At 40.5% G+C, this 26,270-nt stretch overlaps 1 protein-coding gene across 8 annotated transcripts in view; it reads left to right on the top strand.

Moving 5' to 3' along the window:
* The window catches only part of LOC144593494 (signal-induced proliferation-associated 1-like protein 2), a 389,226-nt gene that overhangs the window by 240,978 nt on the left and 121,978 nt on the right, over positions 1 to 26,270 (top strand). For all 8 annotated transcript variants that reach the window (XM_078399153.1, XM_078399151.1, XM_078399145.1 and 5 more), the window contains one exon: positions 14,987 to 15,261. In XM_078399153.1, coding sequence (XP_078255279.1) covers positions 14,987 to 15,261 — 275 coding nt within the window. The remainder of the gene's footprint in view (positions 1 to 14,986; positions 15,262 to 26,270) is intronic.

The raw sequence follows: 26,270 nt of genomic DNA, 5'->3' as shown, positions 1-26,270 counted from the left end.
TGATGTTCAATCCATCTGTTCAGTTATAATAAACTAACAAAAATCACTCTGCTTTGCTGGAGGTGGCAGCTTAATATCAGGAAGTGTGAACTTTTCAGCCTGTGAAATGATGTGTGTGTGGATGGTATTTAATGAGACACTTGCAAGCTCCCTGAACCCTTGCCCCAACTGTCATTAGATCCAGGACGGACTATTTCCAACCACTTAAAAGTGTAGGGCTGTCCTTTTTGGGAAAAATGAAGGGACCACAGAGTCATTGTCATCATACCCAGAATTCGTCAGCTTAACTGAGCTTCCCCTTTTTCTTCCCTGAATAATGACAATAGGACACAATCCTCGTAAATCTCAGCACTTTTTCCAGTTTAAGTTTATAATTGTCATGTTACATTCCCAACGAGGTGAACATATTTTTATTTCACTGCTCTACCCCTCTTGCCTCGGTGAATATTCCTTCAATAATGTCATCTTGGATGACTGCCATGATATTTTTAATCAATAAAGCAACTTCCCCTCCTCTTTTACTCTCACCTCTATCTCACCTACAGCACCTGTACCTGGAACATTAAGTTAATAATCCTGTCGCTCCCTTAGCAGGGTTTCTCTAATATCAATCATACCCCAGTAACATAGACCTATCCATGTTCTGGGATCATCCATCTTACCCGTCAGGCATTTAGTGCCCTGTTCCTGCCTGATCTGTCTATTGAACTTGCAGTTATTGACTGCTGTACTGACCTCCAGCCACTCACTAACCTCACTCCTGCATTGGATCCTGTCCCCTGTCAATCAATTTTAAACCCTCCTGAGTGGCACTAACAACTCTGCCCACCAGAATGTTGTGCCTCTTTCAGTTCAAGTGCAACCCTCTTGTACAGGTCATGTCTGCCCCAGAATAGAAACTAATGGTTCGAAAATCTGAGTCTCGTAACAGAGAGATTAAGTGAATAAAAACATCCTTTTTATTTCAAATCATGCCAAATTATACGAATTACAAGTCTTAGTTTTTCATTTTAGTTTTTTAGCTTTAGATACAGGGTGGAAACAGGCCCTTCGGCCCATCGAGTCCACACTAACCACGATCACCCGTACACACGTTCTATCCTAAACTAGTCACAATTTACAGAGGCCAATTAACATGCACGTCATTGGAATGTGGGAGGAAACCGGAGCACCCAGAGAAAACCCACACGGTCACAGGGAGAAGGTACAAACTCAGTACAGACAGCACCCGCAGTCAGGATCAAACCCGGGTCTCTGGCACTGTAAGGCAGCAACTCTACTGCTGAGCCACTGTGCCGCCCCTAAATACAATAAAATGGCAAGGACAATAAAGGGTCACACAGTAGTTATCAGATTGGCACCTTAATGAGGGCTTCAAATGAAGCATCAATAACAATAAAGATATTACAATTGTTAATTTGATCTTTACGTCTGAGAATCAGATTGCACTGTTGGTAATCCAACCTTGCTATTTTGCTTCTCCGTTTAAGATTTTAAAAATAAACCAATAGTTAAAGTATTGTTCTGCCTCATTTTTAAATGTAATTACACTGATCCCACCACTTGGCTTTGCAGTTTGTTGGGTGATAGTTGAGTTTGTCCATGGGAATGTTTGCAGCAGGGAATAAAAGTCACTTGCAATATCTATTGAGAACTAACTGATGCAGTGGTGAGTATCCTTTGTGGGTTGTAGAAAGAAGAATGTGCACAATGGTTTGAAGATGGATTGTGGATTTAGTAACCTTGAGTAACCAACTAACTAAATATAAAATACTATGTGGCTTATCAGAAGTTTTATTAAGCCTTCGCATGTGATGCTCGGATATTTAATAGTATTGCAGATTAATATTATTGCTGGTTGACATTTATTGCCTTAGGTATTGATTTTTTGTGAAGCAAAATTAAAAGGCATATTCCAATGGGAAATACAGATTAGTACAGATAAGTGATTACAACCGACTCAGAAACTTTGGATTATCTACTCTTCCTTTTTGCCCTCAATCACCAAGGAAGTGTTGGAGATCTTGGCCCTAAGCTTGCCTATCACCAAATTGCACGGATACTTAAGGATTAATTTAAAGTCATATGTTGTGGACATCTAATAAGGTGTCCTCTCATTCATGTTGGAAGGATCCAGGAGATAACGAGGAACTTAAGAGCCATCGGGAAGAATGTTTGGCTTTCCTCAACAAAATTAATCACAATCCATTAATTTAAACATGCATCATGTTTTATGCCATTGTTGAGCAGTCTGATTATTCTTATACTCAAGGAGAATATAATGTGTTGTAACACAACAATGGTCTTTCTGCAATGCCTTGCCAACTACTAGAAACATTATATTATCATGCTGTTATCCTTCATAGTGGTCTGCAGCCCAATCAGTGTGCTAATCTTTTGTGCTGCAGTGGTGGAGGGACAGGGACAGGAGAGCCGGTAGGAATATTCACAACTTCTCAAATCCTTTCTCATAAGTGCAACGGTTTATTGTAAGTTTATATTGAGAGGTTCTGCTGTATTACAGGCACAATATTGCAAGAGCAGTAGCAAATAAAGTTTCTCCCTAACTTCTGTCAGGGGCCACTAGGGAAGATGACCAAAACCTTGGTTGTAAAAGATAATATTTATGAAGTGTCTTAAACAAGGAATGCAGGGTTAGAGGCATGGAGCTTTAAGGAGTAAATTCCAAAGATCAGGACTGGGAGAACTGATGGCATTACTGCCAATGATGGAACAATTAAGTGTGGGGATACTTAAGATGTCAGAATTTGAACACAGATCATTGAGCAGAAATTTTAAAACCCAGCCCACGCTGCTTTCTACATTCCCCTACTGATAGTCTCTGGTACATATATAATAATGTGCGATTTCAGGTATGGAAGGTCTACACATGTTTCTGGTGATTGTAAGTGGTACCACAAGTTAAATAATTAGAAAGACAAAAATCGCCACGAGTTTGTCATGGGTTAAAACAAAACTGAGAAAGTAAAATCACTGCAGTGAAAAGACCTATCAGTCTTTCAATGGTTCGGCAAACCATTTGATCCTTGATGGGTACATATGGAGGGCATGGCAACCCATTTTGCGGTTTTACTTTATGCTCCTGCCTCTGAGCTGCTGCAGTTTCGCTTGCTCACCCTCCAAACCATGCTGTTATCCCCACGGATGCCATAAACTTGAGCAGTCCTGCAGTGCAGATATTAACATAATTCTTATCTTTGTAATTATAATTTTAGTGCAGTACAATTTAGAATGTGGCCCTTAAATGTCACTTCTGAAGCTGTCTGTATTGCATAGTGCCCCTGGGTCACACTATTTCTGACAGCTCAATCTTTTCTTGAGACGACTGCCTATCAAGTTCAAGTCTGGTAACCATGGCGACATCGGGCTCTGTAGTAGGGAGTTCTTTATCTTGCTGGTATCACAGCACCTGGTGATTTTTTTTCCCTGAAGATGTCACCTTCTCATGCAGCACAAATCAGTCTGAAAGGGAAGCCAGCCAGCCAGTCGCTGCTTTTTTTAACTGATTCTACTTAACAATATCTAATTGGCTATTTATCTAATATTTCAATACTTTATAAGCTACTGCAATTAAATCATTATTTTCCTCGTCCTCCTCTGGAGTTAGGAACTGGACAGAAAATTCAGAGCTTTAGTTTTTTTGCTCGATTCATACAGTGCCCAAGGACTTATGTTGTGACTGGTACAGCACTTGCCAAAGTTAAGGGTTCAATGATCTTTGCTCCAACCCAAGACATAAGTGTGAACAGCTCTTGGAAATCTGGCATTTTCTGCCATAAAATTCAAAAGTGTATGCATTTGCCAGAATCTAAAAAATGGCACTGTCACTGAAGCTGCCCAAAGAGTAGCAGGTGTAGCAATCTCAATCATCCTTGCAGTGCCCTTTTTGTCTTCTGGTATCTGGCCAACTATATTGGATTAAAAGTGTTTTTTTTTAATGTCAAATCTGTTCATTGCAGATGAAAGTAAACAATGGAATGGTAATTGCAAAGGCTCAGAACATAATGCAATGAGATAGTGTGCTGTTACCTAAGACAATTAGATTTGTATTGACATTGTACATGCTCAGTTGCTTCCATTGCTCAATTGCAAACGTCCTCATCTAAGTTAGAAGGTTGAAGAAAATAAAAAGAAAATATGCTGATGCTGGAAATCTGAAATAAAAGCAGAAAAAGGTGGAAGCGTTCAGCATCTGTGGAAAGAGAAAGAGAGTTATTGTTTCGAATCTGAGAATGCTGCCTAAGCTCCTAGTGTTTCCAGCAATTTTAGATTTCAGGAGGTTTAAATGTTACAAATTGGATGAAATCAAACGAGGCTGAGAACCATGTGGTACAATTGTACTTCATGGTGATGGTTAACTGTATTGTGTGCCGTGATGGTGGAAAAACATGACTGGAAGTTTTTAAAGTTGTTTCGCGAAATTTGGACCAGAGTTGAGGCAGCAACACATTGAAGGAGCTTAGAGGAAAGGGTCTGAAAGAAGGGCAGCAGTTTGCAAAGGCAGTGCATGGATGTTTGAGGACTGGTAAATGGCAAGTTTGGAAGGGAGGTCCACTGCACCAAAGGAGCGGGAACAGTTTACAAGATGTGCTCATGTGGGGACCACGAATGAAAACTGGGTGGTCAGCTATTTGGAAGGAATGAAGTGAAGGGAGTAGTTGGTTGGTTTTGTGGATAAGATAAGCTAAGTATAAGCATGGGGGGAAATATAGATCCTAAGGGCGATTTGTTATGTATCATATTAATCACTAACAAACCGTACCTTTCAAGGACAGATGAGTGTATGGGCAGCAATATTGAAAGCAAGAGCAATAGTGCAAGAGGAAAGAATACATTTACGATATGAGCTAGTAGGGACACAAAGAACAGAAATTATGTGGGACTTAAGGAATGAGCTAACAGCTTAAGCAGATCTATAGCTGCCTTGAATGATCTGGAGGACATGATTTTCAGGGTTCCAGTGCCCTCCTTGTCTGCAAACTGCAGGTTCAGGGTGGGGGACTAAAGCTCTGTACCAGAGGCCTCCTCTGCTTGGGTAAAGTTTAACTTGCTGAAGTGTTGCTCCTTGTACAGATGAACATGCCAGTGTGGTACCTGGAAGACATAGGAGATAGGCACACCCTTCTCCCCACCCACCTTGTGGCTTCTTTGGCAAGTAAACTGTGAGCTCAACCAAACTCGGCCAGTGCTCTTTGAACCGTGAAAATAGTGTGCTGAACTAACTCCCCAATGAAAGTCTGAATTTTATTTATACGTGTCATCATACATCTGTTTGCCAATAGCGAGCAAATTTTAGTGCCATGTCGTTGGCCTCTGCAAGATCCTTTACAGTGCATGTGTCATACAGTATATCACAGCTCAGGAGATGTTCCATAGTCTGGAGGCCCCGTCAGCACTCGCAATCTGTCGCATCTTCAGTATAGCCCCACTTCAGCATGTTCGATTTGCTCCTCCCCATGCCTGTCCGCAGTCTGTTGAGACTGCGCCAGGTTATCCATGGTTGGTCGGAACCTGGTGGGAGTTTCTCAGAGGGATCGATTGCCATGTGAATGTCTTCCGGAGATTTCTCTTCCCAGAGTTTGAGCCTTCTGGACGATGCACTGCAGTCCAGGGTATGGACAGAAGAGAGGAAACTTCTGCGTAATTTCAAACGCTGAGGTAGCAAAGGGTGGTCATGTAGGGGGTATCTTTCATTCTCTGATTGCCTGGGGCGTTCTTTTTGACTGGCTACAGCTCTTCTGATTCCAGGAGGTGCAATGCCAGAGAGCAGGTAGATGTTGTCAGTCTTGGTAGGTTTCATGCATCCACTGATGCAGCGACAGCTTGTGTTTAACACAGGATCAATCTTCCTTGCATGAGCTGAGCGCTCCCATACTGCGCAGGCGTACTCGGCAGTGGAGAAGCAGAGAGCCAGAGCTGTTGATCAAATGGTTTTAGAATTTGCTCCCCATTTTGAAGTACTCAGCTTGCTAAGAAGAGCATTTCTGGAACTGACTTTTCCTTTAAGCTTGGTGATATGTGCTTTGTAGGTCAGAGATCGATCTAGAGTCACACCGAGATAGACTGGATTGTCACAGTGCTCCAATCTGACTCCATTCCATGTGATCTTCAACCTTCGATTTGCATACTTGTTCTTCAAGTGAAAGGTGCAGACTTGGGTTTTAGATGGATTGGCTCTCAGGTGATTCTCTTTGTAGTATGAGGACAGGTTGACCAAAGCCTCACACACAGTAGCTTGCGCCGATCAAATGCGATAGCTGCAGTAAGACTTCTGCAGACTTTCATCCACACCACACACTGTGTATGAAAATCTGAACAAGGGTCTCAACCCGAAACGTCACCCATTCCTTCTCTCCAGAAATGCTGCCTGTCCTGCTGAGTTACTCCAGCATTTTGTATCTATCCCCAATGAAAGTGACTGATAAAGTAGCATAGCATCGCACTGCTCTTAAGATTTGTTTTCTTGAGGGACCACACTGGCTATTAATTATATATTCATATATCTATTTCACAAGGGAATCTCAAATTGAGTATTTTAGAATGTAGCTACAAACCTTGTACCTCTTTATTAGTTAAAAAGAAAGATTGGACAAGTAATGCGAAGAGGTTGGACAAATGTGGATTGTTTTGTCTGGAATGCAAAGGTTGTGGGAAGCTCTGAGAAAAGTATATAAAATTATAGGAGGCATTGATAGGGTAGACAGTCAAAACGTTTTTCCCAGGGTGGTAATGTAAAAAATTAGACGGCATAGGTTTACGGTGAGAGGGATAACGTTTAAATGTGAGTTTTAGATGTGCGCAGCAATTTTTTTTTAAATGCAGAGTGGTGGGTGCATGGAATGTGCTGTGCTGCCAGGGTTAGTGGTGGAGGCGTTTATGATAGTAACATTTAAGAGGCATTTGGACAGGTACATGGATATGCAGGGAATGGAAGGATATTGATCACATGCAGGCAGAAGAGATTAATTTAAGTTGGCTTCATGTTCGGCAAAGACATTGTCAGCCGAAGGGCTTGATTCTGTGCTACCCTGTTCTACGTTCTATAAATGCAGTGATATAGGTTTAATTTCTGGTTAGGAAGAGCCTAGGAAGACTATTACTTACAGGAAGGAAAAAAAATTTGGGGGATGTGAAATGAATATATCCTTTTTTTGTTGAAACATATGAATCTTGCTTTTAATTTTTATGTAATGTTTTGCCCCTATCTGTCTTTTTTAAAATGTATTCATTACTGACATTTTAATATTCATCCTTGTTTGCATCTGAACTAAGGAGGCATCTAAGAACCTTAAGTGTCATTGTTAATTTAGCTACAATTTTAGATTTTCCTGCTCTTAATAAAAGTGGTAAATCAATAGGTATGATATGCATCCTACACATAATACAGTCGGGATGGCCAATGATAAAATACACTCCCAGAGGTGCAAGTTAAAATGAACACTGAATCCATCTCTGACTTGTTGCCTGCTTGTAATAGTAGCAATAGGAAACATTTGTTTAGTAAGTGCCTCGACCAAATGGGCAGGTTTAAATTGTTTCAAATGAACACTAAGAGTGGGGTAAAGAACACTTGCATCCCATAATCTCTTTACAACTGCTTTAGCAGTGTTTCTTCACAATATGCAGCTAACTGGCATTTCATAGAGATATTTATCTCTGCCGTTGCCTATGCCAAGACTAAATGGAGCTCGCCTGCTGAAAGAAAGCTCTCTGTCCTAATTGATTTGTTCTTATATAACTTATGTAACTTGCTACAGAGCAAACATGAGCGGAGGCCGCTGCATTATAATTCCTTATCATACTTAGTAAATAATTGGGAATGACTAAGAATTGAGAACATAAGTTAGCACATTAAAACTTGTAATAACATTTAACAAATTCCATCTTGCATATAATTCACACATATCATTAACTGACATTCTTTCCTTTGACATGTTTTAATTCAAGTCATTTTATGAGGGCCAATTTAATCTTGCACCATTGTCTATTTAAATTCTGTAATGTCCCTTATCTATAAATTCTGTAATGTCCCTTATCTATACCTATCTATACATTCACTTGCTTGTTACTTGCTGATGAATCTCAATCTGCATCAAATCCCAGGCATACATTTTATACACACAACTTATGTGTGCCACTGAAGCATAATCCAAGCACAGTCTAAATTGCATTAACACCTTTAATTAATTATCAGAAAAATGGTAAATCATCTTCTCGGGCTGTTCTTTATGATCACAAGAATATAGGAAATTAGGAGCAGGAGTTGGCCAGCCCCTCGAGCCCGTCCCACCAATCAATGCGATCAAGTCAAGTTTAAATTTATTGCTAAATGCACAAGCATGGCAATGAAAAACCTTGCTGCAGCAGCATCACAGGCACACAGACTCAGACAAACACACAAAAACAAATTATGCAAAAAATGATTTAGGCATAAAAAATCATGGTTGATCTGGACTGGCCTCAACTCTCCGGTTCCCCATATCCCTCAATTCCTTGAACTTTCAAATATTTATCTCTCCACCTTAAATATATCTAATGATCTGGCCTCCACCACCTTCAGGGGCAGAGAATTCCAGAGATTCACTACCCTCTTGAGAGAAAATATCTCCAGATCTACCCTGTCAAGCCCCTTAGGGTCTCATTATATGTTTGAAGGTCAAGGATGACTGGCATCCACTCCAGTTTTGCAAATTCTGAGATGGCTGCTGAGGCTGGTGTGGAAACCACTGATTCTGCCACAGATGGGGGCTGATTCTCGACAGTCTGTGTGAGTAATTTGGGAAATAGTACATTTCTTCTGCCATTTAGTGGATTGAGAGGTGGTTAACAGATAGAAAACAAAGAGTATGAATAAATTTATTTCCAGGTTAACAGGCCATGACTCCTGGGTTACCACAAAACTAAACATGATCGAGAGTTCAGTGAAGATGCAAAGTAGCCTCAGTGAATATTTTTAAGCTAGGTGTGGGGGCAACACCATGGAAGATGGAACACAATGTGGAAGTATAAGAGGTGGTCCGCTTTGTTAGAAGAAAAACAGAAAAGCTGATTGCTTTTTAAATGGTAACAGATGTGAGCAATTTTGATATTCAAAGAAACCATGGTGTTGTAGTGTGGAAGTGGCTTAGGGTTAACATGTAACGTACGGCAGGCAATTAGTAAGGCAAATGGTATGTGAGCTTTTATTGCCAGAGGAATAGAGTTAGAGAATAATGGAACCATATTGCAATTATATAGAATCTTGATGAGACCACTCTTGTATTACTCTATACAATTCTGATCCCTTTGCCTAAAAAAGATTTTACTTGCTACAGAGAATGCATAAACAAGCAGACTGATTCCTGGTGGTGATGGTGTGTCTGTCTTAAGAGAAGTTGGCTAGATCTGTATTCTACAGCATTCAGAGGAAAGAGATAATCTTAGGGTGCTCATCAGGTTTAACAGGAAGGATGTTTCCTTTGGCCAAGGAGCCTCGAACAGAGTTTTACTAAAATGAAGAAAAATGTCTGCACTTAGGGGGTGTGTGAATCACTGGAATTCTTTATCTCAATGGGCCGTGCCATTCACTGCATTCAAGGCATAGATCAATGAATTATTACACATTAAAGGAATCAGATATGGATAGAACAGGAAAATTGTGTTAAGATAGTAGATTACCAAGATCTTAATGTCTGATAGAGCAAGTTAGAGAGGCTGACTGGCTTATATTTCTGTTTCTTATGTTCTTTTGTTCTTTTATCTCATTGCTGGCAGAAATCTAATGTCCTGAAAAGAATTGCAATATTTAGTTTGTTTTGTTGTAAACAGTTGGATGGGAATACAGGGTGGTGATATATTAAAAAAATTAAACCACTGGACCGTAGCCAGTAATATTTGAACATGTAGAATAGAGCTGGTATGTGGAGGGATCAGAGTTACAGAGAATCTACTTCCACTTTGGTTTTCCAGACAGAAGTAGGGCCTAAGTGTTTTGTTAAGCCAGAAAATCTCTGAAGAACAAAAGTATTGTATGATAAGCAGCAGGAATGTCATTATAAATAACATCTGCTCTGCTTCATTTTAAAGAGAAACAGAAATAAGTTGCATTTACGATGAGTCTTTCACAAATTCCAGACACACAGCCCGTTTCACAGCTAGTATATACTTCTAAATGTACACTCAGTGTTGTAAGAAAATATAATGGCTATTCATTCCACCATAAAGTTACTTTACACAGGCTTATTTTGAAACATAAAAGATGGTCTCATTTTAATGATTTAGGTGTAGGTTTATTATTATGTGTACCAAGGTGCAATGAAAAACGGATTAGTGAAAAGTGATACCTCATTAAGCAAACAGGATACTTTCTTTTACATTGCCTTCAGGTTGAAAATCCTCCCACCCTCCAGTGTAGAAAATATTGCTGTTGGTCTTATCACACCAATTGGTAAGACCCTGTTTCGCACTTGGTCGTATGGTTTGTGTGAGAGAAATAACGAAGGTATTTTAATGAGAATGGTTGAGTCAAATAATGACTCCAATAATACTACCAATGTGTACCTATGTACCTTTTACACTCACTTGAGAGGTTAGATGATTTCTTGGCCTAATATTTTGTCTGAAAGAATGTTCCTCGATGTGTGCAATGCTTGCTCAGTCAGTGTCAGTCTAGATTAGGTGTTTAAATTTCTGGGTCAGAGCCTGAATCCACATCCACATGCACATCAGAGACCAGAGTGCTGCCACACAGTTGACACTTCGCTGTTTTCAGGTTAGGGATATAAAGACAACCTTAAATGAATCTCAGAAGTTGTCATTCATCATTAGCACTGGTGTTAAAGGAAACCAATATTTATTTGGATCTTTTTACTTGAGGGACTAAGGACTTTGGTTTAACTTGAACCTCAGGCAAACCTTTATAAGGATAATATGCTGAAGGCATTTGTAATATTCTATGGTTGATTTAATGGTAAAGTTCAGGGTTCTGTTTGAAAATGATAATATCCTGATCTAATTTTGTATACAATTGTATTTATTGCTATATATTTAACAGTCATGAATATAAATATATTTTAAATACAAATCTCATTAGCACATTTCCTTCCAGTTTCTGTGCAATAAATTGCTGACTTTCCATATTTTTGAGAATTTTAAAAACTTTGGTGAGAGGATCTAATAGCCGTCGCTGGTGTGTACAGAAGAACCAGAATCAGCTATTTGTTGCACGAACATGAACTATCTATCTTTGTTCTGCAAGGAATTTCTTACTTTAGTAAGAGTAAATGCTTACTCTTTGTACCCTTTTCATTGGATCTCAGAAGTCTATCAGTATCAAATTTAACATTAACAGTTGGTTTAGTGCCATTTGCTTCTTTGTGAAAGTATTCCTTTTTTTATTACTGTCTGAATGTAGAACTGGAGTGAGAACAAAGTCTGTGGAAGAAATACTTTCCGTCTTCATTCAGAGAAAGGTTCAATTTCTTAAAGCAGATCACGTTCAGCCCCATAGCCAACTGAATTAAATGCCAACTTCCAGAGGAGCACCATTTCCTACTTGGCTAGCGTGGCACAGTGGTAGAGTTGCCGCCTTACAGTGCCAGCGACCCGCGTTTGATCCTGACTACGGGTGCCACAAAATGCTGGAGTGACTCAGCGGGTCACGGCAGCATCTCTGGAGAGAAGGAATGGGTGATGTTTCAGGTCGAGACCCTTCTTAAGACTGACCTGACTATGGGTGCTGAATGTACAGAGTTTGTACATTTTCCCTGTGATTACGTGGGTATTCTCTGGGAGCTCTGATTTCCTCCCACATTTCAAAGATGTGCAAGTTTGTAGGTTAATTGGCTTCCGTAAATAATTGCTGTATCTCTAAACTAAACTATTGAATGTAAAGAAACCCCATTGGGTATTTGTTTTAATAATACCTTAAAATGACGGGCATTGAGGAAAAAAACTGGGTACTAATCTGCAACCCTGCAGAAAACCATTTTTGTTTCTCAGAAAAAACCCGTCAAGATCAATTTGATGACTAGTTCTCATTTTCTCCCTACCTGTGTTTAAATGTGATGGTTGGAATTTGGCACATAGTCTCAAATACAATTATTTCTGTAGGGTTGTGTTAGTTGTTTCTGGCTGATTTTCAAAGGTTTAAATGTAGATGTGCTATTACCTCCAGATTGTTCTGGCAGCTCCCATAATTAATGTCATGAATACTGCTGGGGGAAAAAAACTCCTGAGTATGTTTCCTCTTATTTTGTTCCTGCATGATTCACAACCTGTATCAGCCATAAAATACCCAGAGCACAGTATTCCAGTAAAAGCCTTATGATGAATAGTTTCATGAGCAACTGGATTATTTCCACCATCACTGAACACTGCTGGACAACTGACAGTAGGATCATGGCAAATGGAGGCAAGAGATGATGTGATGAAACTTGCTGACATGCAATCTAGCATAGTTGCCAAGCTTCATTGTGCAAAAAAGACAGATGGTTCAGTTACATTTACAGTTTTGTTATAAAAGTGATGATCTTAAGCCCTTTCTGCTGATTATAGAAGAAAAGCTGCAAGTTTGAGATGTAGGGGGATGCTAGGAAACATAGAAAATAGGTGTAGGAGTAGGCCATTCGGCCCTTCAAACCAGCACTGCCATTCAATATGATCATGGCTGATCATCCAAAATCAGTACCCCGTTCCTGCTTTTTCCCCATATCCCTTGATTCCGTTAGCTCTAAAGAGCTATATCTAACTCTCTCTTGAAAACATCCAGTGAATTGGCCTCCACTGCCTTCTGTGGCAGAGAATTCTGCAGATTCACGTCTCTGGGTGAAAAGGTTTTTCCTCATCTCAGTCCTAAATGGCCTACCCCTTATTCTTAAACTGTGACCCCTGGTTCTAAACTCCCCCAACATCGGGAACATTTCAGGAAACTTTCAGAGGTATAAGGGATTTGATGTGGACAGATAGCAGGTGGAATGTGCTGTGGAAAAATGAGTTATTTGCTTTTTCAGAAAAACTAGAAATATGAAATGTGAATTAAATATTGAGAAAATAAAAGCTGTTGGCATTTAGTGAGAGCTGAGAGTCCTTGTATGTGAAGCACTGAATGTTAATAAGAGGCCATTAGAAAGGCAAATGGTATGCAAGTCTTTATTACAAGAGAATTTTAATACAGGAGTAAAGATATTTTCGACACACGGCCCTGCTGAGACTACTCTGGAAAGTTGTGAATAGGTTTGATGTTTATGCCTAAGGAAGGATGTACCTTCAATCAAAGGATAGCGGGCAAAGCTTATTAGATGGATGTTGGCACTGTGGGTTGTTTTATGATAAAAGGTTAAACAGGCTGGGCCTGCACTTTCAAGTTTAGAAGAATGAGAGGTGATTATAGTACGCAGAATTCTTAAGGGGCTTGACAAAAATAGATATGAAGTTGATGTTCTTCTGACTGGAGACTCGGTCACTGATTATATTCGGAACAATGATAGACAGATTTTTTGGTATTAAAGATTTCTAGAAATATGCGGATAGTGTAGGAAAGTGGTGCTGAGATAAATAAAATCAACCAGTATTTTATTGAATGTTGAAATAGGCACAAGGGGGTGAATGATCTGTTACTATTTTTAGCTAACCTATCTCATCACCTCTCAGCCCCTCCTTTAATTCTAAATCACCACATCGCTTATCTTACTGCCAGTATTGAGATCAGAAATGTGTACAAATTAAATATTGGGAACACAAGGCCTGTTCCATAGCCATTAATTCCCTTCGGCATCCCTTGCAATTTTGGTGCCTCATTTGACCTCAAGACGAGTTCTAGGTTACATATTTCATTATTTCTAAGACCACCTCCTTCCAGACCATCTCCATGAAAATGCCTGACTGCACCCAGCCCCTCAGCTGATCTTCAGGCTGAAACCTTTGTCTCTTTGTTCTTCCTTAACTTTTTCAATGGCTCCTGGTCATCCTTCCTTGTTTAAACTTTGATAACTGAGTTTATCTAAAACTCTGAAGACCGTGTCTTAGCTCAGACTAATCTTTACTTCCACCACTCTTGTGCCTGCTGCCTTGATTTTAAAAATCAAATCCTTATCTCCCCATTGCCAAGTTTCTTTCTCTGCCTAATCTTGTGAAGTCAGAAATCTCCAAGATGCCTGCATTTCTTCTGTTCTCGCTGTTAATTCTCCCCAACCCAACTCCCCTACTGATGGGAGCCATGCATTTAGAAAAGCCCAAAGCCCTGGAATATCCACTCTCTTCTTCTCCTATCACTATCTCCTCTACTGAGATGTTCCTTAAAACATACCTCTTTTTAGCTTTTAATCATCTGCCAATAATGGCACTTTGTATGATTAGCGTGAGATTCTGCATGGTAATATGTCAAGGTATTTTTTTCCAGGTAAAGGCACCATATGTATCCAAGTTGTTTGTGCTTGAAAATTTTATGCATCTTCACATTTGTTTGAAAATGTCAGAAGTTCAATGTAGGAGAAGTGTGCAGGTCAACGATTATCTAGCTGCATTAAAATGCACATATGTTCTGCCTGAGACAGATGTTGGGAGAATTTTTCTTAACAGCTATGAATGTTTTTTCTCAAATTTCCAATTGATTCTCAGGCAGATAGACAGGTGCTTTGCTGTGTATACAGTTGCAAGGAATAAGACTGTCGCGGCCCATTCCTGTGCTACAAAGACTATCACCTTTCACTCTTCCAAAGATATTGTTTACAATTCAACTGCTTTGAAAATAACACATGATTTTGGGTGATGTAACTTGAGATGAATGAATGAACGGATAAGTTTACTGGCCAAGTATGCATATACAAGGAATGTGCCTTGGTGCTCCGCTCACAAATGACACACAAACATACAATTAACAATTAAGAATAAAGCATAACCACATCAAAACAATAAGGATGTCTCCTTGTATATATAAAGATGAATATTTGGAACAATTATTAAAACAATGTGATTCTTTTTTATCCAGTTAGTGACCAGAGGCTGTGAAACAACAGAAATGACTCTGAGAAGAAATGGCCTTGGACAGCTAGGATTCCATGTTAACTTTGAAGGTATTGTGGCAGATGTTGAGCCATTTGGCTTTGCATGGAAAGCTGGCCTGAGGCAAGGGAGTCGACTAGTTGAGATCTGCAAAGTAGCTGTGGCGACCTTGACCCACGAGCAGATGATAGACCTTTTACGAACATCCGTGACAGTAAAAGTAGTGATTATTCAACCACATGAAGATGGAGCACCGAGAAGGTAAAGAAATTGGTCCTTGTGCAATATGTTGTCTAGTGATTCATGGTGTATGTCTTTTGACAGATGCTTTAAGGCAGTTTAGCAATGAGCCCAAAGCTGTGAGAATGTCTTTATCCTTCTTGTAAATAACAGTGTGGTGCACCAATGTTATTGCTGCCAGTAAACAATGAATTTTATCCCATTTTTGATAAAAACAGGCTTAAAAAAAAAGTCCCAATAAAACTGCAAATTATGCTTAAGCCTTTCTGCTGTGATCACATTGCCCATGACTGGCATATTGTTTAAAAATAGACTGTTGCGGAGATTTAGCCAGCTCCAAAGAAAATTACAATGCCAGCAATATCCCTGTACCAAAACCTGTCCAATTTGCAAATGATTGCAGCTGGAACAGTGCTTGTGGATCTCACATGCTAAATGTTACTTTTAATTAAACTTGTTACAAAGGTATTAAAAATGCCACCTCTTGGGTTACAAAAAATATGTTGAAACATATCATGGTTTCCCTTGTGTGAATCTATAAAAGCAGATATCATATCTGGCCTAATTAAATGATAAACATGAGAGGTAAGTTGTGGTTTGAACAAACAAATGCATATTGAGGACACTGAATCAAACAGTGAACAGGAAAGATGTGCTTTCAAAGTCTACACTGTTGTGAAGGTGATGTGGGGTGGTGAGGATAAATGATTGTGATGCATGTCAGGGAGAATGTGGGTGGTGATTTTTAATTAGCTGATCCGTGGTGTGATTTCAACCCCTTAGTAACTTTTTTTCCAGTTGTTAATTTCCTGATGTACGCAAGTGTTCCATGTGGATTTTGAGTTTTTATTTTCAGTTAACATTCCCACCCCTCCCTGCCACCTCCACCATGACTTATGAATAATAGTCTTCGGCACAGAAAAATAGCAACACTGCACTTAGATGATCAGTATAAAATTAGCATGCAAGCAGATTATTGCTTTGCTCCTCATCTGCTGAATGCCTTGATCTCATAACGCCAGTAGTCAGCTTTGTTTTTAGCTCAATCTTTATTCTACATGTCTTAATGAATGAAATCTTGCATCTTGCTGGGTCCACATCAGGATTGGGTTGTGATTTCAGATGTGCTAAGTTGCCAGCTGTGTCTACAGGTCCATGACACAATTTCCATCCTTGATTGCTCATGAGTTAGTATAATTCACAATAATTCCCTCTTAACTAGTTCAGCATTTTTTTTTAATGGCCATCTGCTTCAAAATCCTGGGTAATTGATTTGAATTCCATGTTTGTTGCTGATGTTGTGTTGAGGTGGGTGATAAAAAGTCAATTTGAGCTTTGTGGAATGGCTGCTGATATGCTGATTCAGTTTTCATATGCGTAATAGTCGACCTTTTGTTTTCTCCCAAATTAAAATGTTCTATGCATTGTAGTGTTTATCTTGCTGTTAGAATGAAAATGCTGCCAACCCAATTTGCCAATCAGCAAAGCACTGCAAAAATTATGAGGGTCTTCAGCAGAATACAAGCTGCAAATTACGTTTCAGTCTATTAAAACAATAAGACTGAACAAATCTGGATTTGTAATTTAAATAACTCTAAGTTATACAGGGAAGTAAACATGTAATAAAAAGGGCATACCATACCTATATAAATTCACAACTTCTTTAAAAAGCACATGTATCCTATTACTCACCTGCTCTGTATCTTGATGAACCCAATTGGTAGTGGTAATATTTCATGGCACAAAATGATTTAATGAGGGCTGGAACCCCATGCCATGCACTGGAATTACAACGACTGTTTAATGGCTAGACATGGCATAAAATGTCACGTCTATACATCTTTGTTTGGGCTGGTAAAGGTTTAAATCTGGTGCACCGCCAGGATAAGCACAGGATAAAGCTCTTGTGATTTGTACATGTGTCAATACATATGCATCAAATACATAATTTAAAATTACAGAAGGCACAGAAGCAAAAGTTAACAAAGGCTGTAAAAAAATATCAAACAAGGACAAGTTAATAGAAAGTGTGGTCAGGTGAAAGATAGAAATCAGTGTGGATAAGTGTTGGGTTTTGGAAGATAGCAAAAGGCATTGCAATGAACTCGATGATTAAAAATTAGGAATGTCGGTGAATATGTTCGGAGGCTCAAATACATCATGCCCTGAAAGTATGAGAAAGGATTCATAAAGCCATAGCTATACTTTGGGCAAATCCAAAAGGAAAGTCTCATGGAAGAATAAAGACATAATAAATTAACAAGATCACAGAGTATTGTGTATAATTTATAATATAATATTATTAAGAAGAGCGAAGATGGGTGACAACGAGGAAGAGAAGTAAACATGGAGTGCAGGAGCCCACGGTGGCTGTACCTATTGAAAGCAGGTACATTCTCTTGGGAGCTGTCGGAGCGGACGACACGACAAGTTTGAGTGGCAGCCAGGGCTATGACTCCAACCCTGGTGCTGAGGCTCAACGGGGAAGAATGACGTCAGGCAGAGCTGTAATGGTGGGGACTCGATAGTCAGAGGTGCGGACAGGAGATTCTGCAACAGCAGGCGAGACTCCAGGATGGTGTGTTGCCTCCCTGGACATCCAGGACGTCTCAGAGCAGCTGCACGGCATCCTCAAGAGTGATGGGGAGCAGCCGGGGGTTGTTGTGCATGTGGGCACAAACGATATAGGTAGGAAGAGGAAGGAGGTTCTGCAACACGAGTTTATGGAATTGGGTAAAAGACTGAAAAGCAAGATCTCCAGGGTAGTGATCTCAGGATTGCTTCCAGTACCTCGTGCTAGTGAAGGTAAGAACAGGAAGATATGTGAAATGAATGTGTGGCTGAAGAGTTGGTGCAGGGGGCAAGGATTTAGATTTCAGGGTCATTGGGATCTCTTCTAGGGCAGGTGTGACCTGTACAAAAGGGATGGGTTGCACCTCAACTGCAGGGGGATCAATAACCTAGCGGGCAGGTTTGCTAATGCTGCACGGGAGGGTTTAAACTAGATTGGCAGGGGGGTACAGGACAGAGGTGCATGAGAGGCTAGAAGTTGGTATGGAGGGTGGTGTGGGAAAGGTTAGTGAATAGGCAGGTGAAAGGCAAAGATCGAGGAAGGAGGGTTAGTTTAAACTGCACGTATTTTAATGCAAGGGGCCTGACGGGTAAGGCAGATGAGCTTGGAGCATGGATAGGCACAAGCGACTGGGACGTTGCAGCCATGACTGAAACCTGGTTAAGGGAGGGGCAGAACTGGCAGCTCAATGTTCCGGGGTACAGGAGCTTCAGGAGAGACAGGGGTGAGGGAAAAAGAGGAGGGGGGTTGCATTGTTGATTAAGGAGGATGTCATGGCAGTAATTAGCCATTACGGATGGTTCGTGTTGTGAGGCCATATGGGTGGAGCTGAGGAACAAGAAAGGGATGGTCACCTTGTTGGGGGGGTACTACAGACCCCCGAATAGTCAATGGGAATTAGAAGAACAAATATGCCAGGGGGTTGAAGACAGCTGCAAGTCAAATAAGCTTGGCTGACGAGGGAAATTGAGGTGTTGGTCAAAAATAAGAAGGATGCATGGGACAGGTATAGGCAGCTGGGATCAAATGCATCCCTGGAGGAATTTCGGGAGCTAAGGAGTAAACTGAAAAAGGAGATCAGAAGGGCAAAAAGGGGCCAGGAGACAGCTCTGGCAGGTAGCATTAAGGACAATCCCAAAAGATTTTATAAATACATAAGGGGTAAAAGGATAACTAGAGAGAGAGTGGAACCTCTCAGGAATCAAAGCAGTCACCTCTATGTGGAGCCACAGGAGATGGACAAGGTCCTCAATGAGTATTTCTCCTCTGTATTTACTGAGGAGAATGACAGTAGGACGGAGGAACCGGGCAGTCAGTGCAAGCGTCTTGAGAGCAGTCAGTGTCGAAGTACTGAAGGTACTGTCGTGTCTGAAGGTAGACAAATCTCCAGGGCTTGATCAGATATATCTGAGGACATTGCGGGAAACTAGGGAGGAAATTGCGGGAGCCCCGGTTGAAATTTACGAGTCGTCCTTAAATACAGGAGAGGTGCCGGAAGACTGGAGGTGGCAAATGTTTTGCCTCTTTTTAAGAAGGGCTGCAGGGAAAATGCTGGGAACTATAGCTTAACATCTGTAGTTGGAAAGTTACTAGAGAGTATTCTGAGGGATAGGTTATACAGGCATTTGGATGGGCAAGGGCTGATTAGAGATAGTCAGCATGGTTTTGTACGTGGGAGGTCGTGTCTCACAAATCTGATTGATTTTTTTGAAGACGTGACCAAAAAGGTTGATGAGGGCAGAGCTGTAGATGTTGTGTACATGGATTTCAGTAGGGCATTCGACATGGTTCCACATGGTAGGCTGCTCTGGAAGGTTAGATCGCATGGGATCCAAGGAGAGATAGCTGAATGCATAGCAAATTGGCTCCATGGAAGGAAGCAGAGGGTGATGATGGAAGGTTGCTTCTTGGACTGGAGGCCTGTGACTAGTGGTGTGCCTCAGGGTTCAGTGCTGGGCCTGTTACTGTTTGTCATCTACATTAATGACTTGGATGACAACATACAGGGCAAGATTAGCAAGTTTGCTGATGATACAAAAGTAGTTGTTTTGCAGATGGTGAAGATGGTTGTGAAAAATTGCAGCAGGATCTGGATCGATTGGCCAGGTGGGCGGAGGAATGGTTGATGGAATTTAATACAGAGAAGTGTGATGTGTTGCATTGTGGGATGTCAAACAAGGGCAGGACCTACACAGTAAATGGTAGGCCTCGAGGTAGAGTTGTTGAGCAGAGGGATCTAGGAGTACAGGTGCACGATTCCTTGACGTCGAGTCGCAGGTAGATAAGGTGGTCAAAAAGGCCTTCATCAGTCAGAGCATTGAGTATAGAAGTTGGGAGGTCATGTTGCAGTTGTACAAGACGTTGGTGAGACCGCATTTAGATTATTGTGTTCAGTTCTGGGCACCATGTTATAGGAAAGATATTGTCAAGCTTGAAAGGGTTCAGAAAAGATTTACGAGGATGTTGCCAGGACTAGAGGGTGTGAGCTATAGGGAGAGGATGAGTAGGCTGGGTCTCTATTCCATGGAGCGCAGAAGGATGAGGGGAGGATCTTATAGAGGTGTACAAAATCATGAGAGGAATAGATCGGGTAGATACACAGTCTCTTGCCCAGAATAGGGGAATCGAGGACCAGAGGACATAGCTTCAAGGTGAAGGGGAAAAGATTTAATAGGAATCCGAAGGGGTAACTTTTTCACACAAAAGGTGGTGGGTGTATGGAACAAGCTGCCAGAGGAGGTAGTTGAGGCTGGGACGATCCCATTGTTTAAGAAACAGTTAGACAGGTACATGAATAGGACAGGTTTGGAGGGACATGGACCAAACGCAGGCAAGTGCGACCAGTGTAGCTGGGACATTGTTGGCTGGTGTGGGCGAGTTGGGCCAAAGGGCCTGTTTCCACACTGTATCATTCTATGACTCTATAATAATGTAGAAAGAGCATTAACATTACTACAAATACACTCTAAGGATGGGATGCATCTATGAAGAGGCACTGTGGGAGGGGCTGGTTGTCTCACCCTGTCACACTAGTTGACAAGCTCGGTCATTGACATAATTAATTAGTTGGTTATCTGGTACAGTGATTACCTTCTCAAGGTAGAAAGTGCATATTGGGTAGATGCACATTGGATACCACAAAGGGTAGATGCTCTTCCCTTAGAAAGGGAGTCCAAAACTAAAGGGCTTAGATATAATATGTGAGGGGAAAGACTGAAAGGGGATCCGAGGAGCAAGCTTTTCTCACAGAGTGTATGTGGAATGAGCTGCCAGTGGAGGTGGGGAAACCTTTACAATTATGATGCTCAAAAAATGTTTGGACAAGTATGGATAGGAATGGTTTAGAAGGATGTGGATCAAACATAGAAAAAATTTAAGATTAACCTAGGTAGGTCCCTAGGTTGGTCAGCATCAGTGAGTTGGGCCAAGGGACCTGTTTCCATGCTGTATAACTCTATGAATCTTCGGGAAAAATAAGGCTCGGGGAAGAATAATAGATTAAACCAATTGATTAAACCAATAAGGAGACAATGATGTCATTCAGCCTATCAATCTTGTTTTTTCAAAGTATAACAATTGTCTCACTCTGTTGCTCCTTCTGAATATCCCAATCTTTTTTCTGCTTCATGTATTTTGCATAATTCCCTTGCATTTTATTTCTACCATTCTGCTGAGATATAATACAAATTGTAATCACATAAGTAAATGTTTTTCCCTATTTAGCTTCTGTTTTTTTGACAATTATTCTCATTGGTGTTGTCTAATTACTAATCCTTTAGAGATTGGAAATAGTCTACTGTTGTTTACAGTACTTGAACATTGACAAGATTTTAAACATCTTCCTTTTCTTTCTTAGCTTTCCTTGCTTTAAGGAGAATAGCCTCAGTTTCTCCAGTCGATATTTATAACAACAATTCCACCCTTTAGACTATCTATTATGGCCTTCCATTGCCCCTTATTCTTTCTAAAGCAAGGTCTAACAAGTTGAGTAAAGGTTTAACAGAACCTCCTGTCTGTTTCTCTGTTTATGAAATCCATAAGCTATATAAATTATTTTGTAAGTTTGTCTTGACAGCTTAAAAGTTCCCCTATTCTTGTGTTCCCTTTAAAATTAAAAGCTTTGTTAAAAATCGTAACGAGTGACCCAGGAAAGACTATTTCCTCTAATTGCAGAGACAATGATGGGAATTGCCAATTTCAAACAGTAGTTGACAGTGAGGAAAGAGGTTAGCAGAAATGTTATATACACAACAGATTCATTGAAAAATGCAAAGCTTTAGAAAAGGCAAAAATTACCTTTTGAGGGAAGCAAAGAAATATAAAAAGGTTCTAGGAAGACCAAGAGCAATATGATTATTTACAGAGTCAGCTTGGACATGAAGGGCCAAGAGGCCTGCCTCCTTCTATGCTATAAACTTGCTTGTTTGGTTTCCTAGTCAATGACTGGACCATACTGTTCAGTTGCCAGAATGCTTTCATAACCATCGGGCAAGGTTTCACAAGGTATTTTATTGCTTTAGTTTTCTGTCATAAAATGACCAAATCACCAACAAAATTTATTGAACAACATTTTTATTCAATGATGTGTGGTGGTCGCTTTCAATTCAGTCTGCAACTTATTTGTAGGGACGTGACAAAAGTGCAGTTTATAGAGCTTTGGCAGCTGTGTAATGAAACCCAGACATGGGTACTGGGGGAAAACAAAGAAATCAGCAAGGCTATTGAAAGTGATTTGTTAAATATTTAACAACATGAGGTCATACGTGCAGAGTATCCATGGTAAGTTTAATGGACTCTGACCATAATATCTGAATGAAGATTTAAAAGATTACTTAATTCCAATATGAATTTTGCAAGGCATTAGTCTCTCCTAAAAATGCAAATTTAATAAGGAACTGAATTGTTTTCTTAAGATTTGACCTTTCCAATGAAGCCAAACTGTTACTGAATATGCAAAGAGTAATGACCACAATTAATTACAAATGTTACTTAACTTTACAAACCGTATTCTGATTTGAAAATGTCAAAAAGACAGAAAACCTTGTATTTCTGCTTAAGAAATATACTAACATACTGTTGCTGAGAGTTGATTCCAAAGATGCAATGTGTAAGCACCCGCTTATTATTTTATACCCCAAGGCTTTGGGTATTTTTATCTGAAATTTATCTGTAGCTGGATCTGTTGTATGCTACTTGGAACATGTTATAGTTGTGTATTGTTGCTGTTGTGTGTCGCTTACACAGACTCCAAAGACCATTCATCCAGCTGACCTATCTTACCCACCCACATAAGCAACTGTATTTTAATATGAAGATAGACCCAAAATTCTGGAGTAACTCAGCGGGCGGGACAGGCAGCATTTCTGGAGAGACAGGAATGGGTGACGTTTCGGGTCGAGACCCTTCTTCAGACATTTTTATATCCCCAGTCCCATTTATTGCTTGCAGCTAGATATACCAATCGAGAAAAGTTATATTTGGCACCATCAGAAAAGACACATCTAATGCAAATAGAAAGAGAAAGGGTGTGGAAACTTTTGAGTAATTATGAGTAATTCAGAAAGTATGAAAGAAAAACTGAGGAAGAATGGTATTAGGATTAAAATTAGAAGCAGCGCAGAAATTGTACAATAAAATAAACAATCATGTTCTGTTTTTGTGTGCTTGGTTCAGCCATTTTTCCAACTACAGTTATTCAGTCCCGTACATACCACTGCTAAGAAGTATTTAGTGATCAGAACTGAACAAGCTGAACATTTCAGTCTAGCAACTCTTGTTCAAAGTTGTGTGCCGACATAACATAATTTAAGTCATATACAGTGCATTCAGAAAGTATTCAGACCCCTTCACTTTTTCATTTTGTTATGTTACAGCCTTATTTTAAAAATGATTAAATTATTTTTTTTTTATCATCAATCTATACACAATAGCCCATAATAAAAAAGCAAAAACAGGTGTGTAGAATTTTTTGCAAAGTAATTAAAAAGAAATAACTGAAATATCACATTTACATAAGTATTCAGACCCTTTACTCAGTACTTTGTTGAGGCACCTTTGGCAGCGATTACAACCTCAAGTCTTCTTGGGTATGACGCTACAAGCTTGGCACACCTGTATTTGGGTAATTTCTCCCATTCTTCTCTGCAGATCCTCTCAAACTCTGTCAGGTTGGATGGGGAGCGTCGATGCACAGCTATTTTCAGGTCCCTCCAGAGATGTCCGATCGAGTTCAAGTCCGGGCTCTGGCTGGGCCACTCAAGGACATTCACAGACTTGCCATGAAGCCACTCCAAGTTGTCTTGGCTGTGTGCTTAGGGTCGTAGTCCTGTTGGAAGGTGAACCCCCGCATCAGTCTGAAGTCCAGAACGCTCTGGAGCAGGTTTTCATCAATTCTCTCTCGGTATTTTGCTCCGTTCATCTTTCCATCGATCCTGACTAGTCTCCCAGTTCCTGCCGCTGAATAACATTCCCACAGCATGATGCTGCCACCACCATGCTTCACAGTAGGTATGGCATTAGCCAGGTGATGAGCGGTGCCTGGTTTCCTCCAGTCGTGACGCTTGGCATTCAGGCCAAAGAGTTCAATCTTGGTTTCATCAGACCAGAGAATCTTGTTTCTCATGGTCTGAGAGTGCCTTTTGGCAAACTGCAAGTGAGCTGTCATGTGCCTTTTACTGAGGAGTGGCTTCCGTCTGGCCACTACCATAAAGGCCTGATTGGTGGAGTGCTGCAGATATAGTTGTCCTCCCTGACCAAGGCCCTTCTCCCCCGATTGCTCAGTTTGGCCGGGCTGCCAGCTATGTGAAGAGTCCTGGTTCCAAAGTTCTTCCATTTAAGAATGACGGAGGCCACTGTGCTCTTCGGGACCTGCAATGCTGCAGAAATTGTTTTATACCCTTCCCAGATCTGTGACTCGACACAATCCTGTCTCGGAGGTCTATGGACAATTCCTTCGTCTTCATGACTTGGTTTTTGCTCTGACATGCACTGTCAACTGTGGGACCTTATATAGACAGGTGTGTGCCTTCCCAAATCACGTCCAATCAATTTAATTTACCACTGGTGGACTCCAATCAAGTTGTAGAAACATCTCAAGGATAATTAATGCAAACAGGATGTACCTAAGCTCAATTTTGAGTGTTATAGCAAAGGGTCTGAATACTTATGTAAATGTGATATTTCAGTTATTTCTTTATAATTACTGCAAAAATGTCTAAACACTTGTTTTCGCTTCTTCAAGTGTTGCTATTGACTTCACTCATGTATTGTATGTAGATTGATTATTAAAACAAAAAGAATTTAATCCATTTTAAAATAAGGCTGTAACGTAACAAAATGTGGAAAAAGTGAAGGGGTCTGAATACTTTCTGAATGCTCTGTAAAGATTGCGATCCATCATTGCAAAGTCTTCAGAACAGTTTTCCCAGGGTTCCCATGCATAGCGCCGTGATATGTCAGTTTCTTCATGACCTATTGCAAATTCTCACAGCTGCCACCACTTAGCCTCCCAGCTGCAAGTTCAAGGAGACAGCTCTTGAAGGAATGGCCCATTTTTACAAGCAGCCCGCATCCAGCTGCAGTCTTTTGCTGCTCAGGATGGATAGTGTGATTATGGTAAATGGAGGGGGGAGTACTCCCAGGTGCTCTGAGGGATCAGGCTGGGCTGGTGGAGATCAGTACTCACATGTTCTTTATGCAGGGGAGGTCACTGAGACAGTCCTGAACGAAAGATGGGCACTCCTGCAGGAGGTTGCTTCGGAGGCCTCTGTAAGACGTAATTCAACATGAGTGAAGTCAATAGCAACACTTGATGGTATCAGGCTTGCCTGATCTGAGTATCAGGCTTGCCCTATCTGAGCTTGAGTATGGAGCATGGGTGCCTACCCTAATGCAGAAGTGAGATATGACCGAGATCAGCAGAAGCAGCCTGGAAAGGTGCTGAGTCCAAAAACAGGGAGTAATCCTGACATTTCGCCAGGCAAAGTAGTCTTGATGTGTGTGTGGGTCTTCATTTGAGGTTTCAGGAGTTACTGAACTCAGTCAGAACTCTCTTTGTGAAATCTGACATATGTAGATATTCTTCCTAACTAACTGTGAGCATGGATCCCCGAAAACCTAAGTTATTTAGATCCAAGGTAATGAACCCCTTTTATGATTTCTTTCAAGTGACCTCCCCAGGGAGACTGTGATGGTTCATCTTCATGGCATACAACAAACTAAGGATTAGATGTGGGTTGCTTTGTTGGTTTTGTGTACAGAAAATCCTTAAATATGAGCATGTCTTCTGAGACACTCAGGTAGGGCATGAGCAGCCTGGCAAAGAATGCAGTATTTGTGTTAGTCAATTAAGTGGCATATTCTCAACAGAAAGAGCATGCATAGAAGCTGCATTCATAGTTGGAGTGAAAAAAACTCATTTATTAGATCAGTGAGGTTGCAGATTATACACAAGACAGAT

This window comes from Rhinoraja longicauda, chromosome 5, assembly GCF_053455715.1.
Source record: "Rhinoraja longicauda isolate Sanriku21f chromosome 5, sRhiLon1.1, whole genome shotgun sequence".
Classification (NCBI taxonomy): domain Eukaryota; kingdom Metazoa; phylum Chordata; class Chondrichthyes; order Rajiformes; family Arhynchobatidae; genus Rhinoraja; species Rhinoraja longicauda.
Note: the sequence above shows the minus strand (reverse complement) of the source record. Positions and strands in the feature narration are given on the sequence as shown.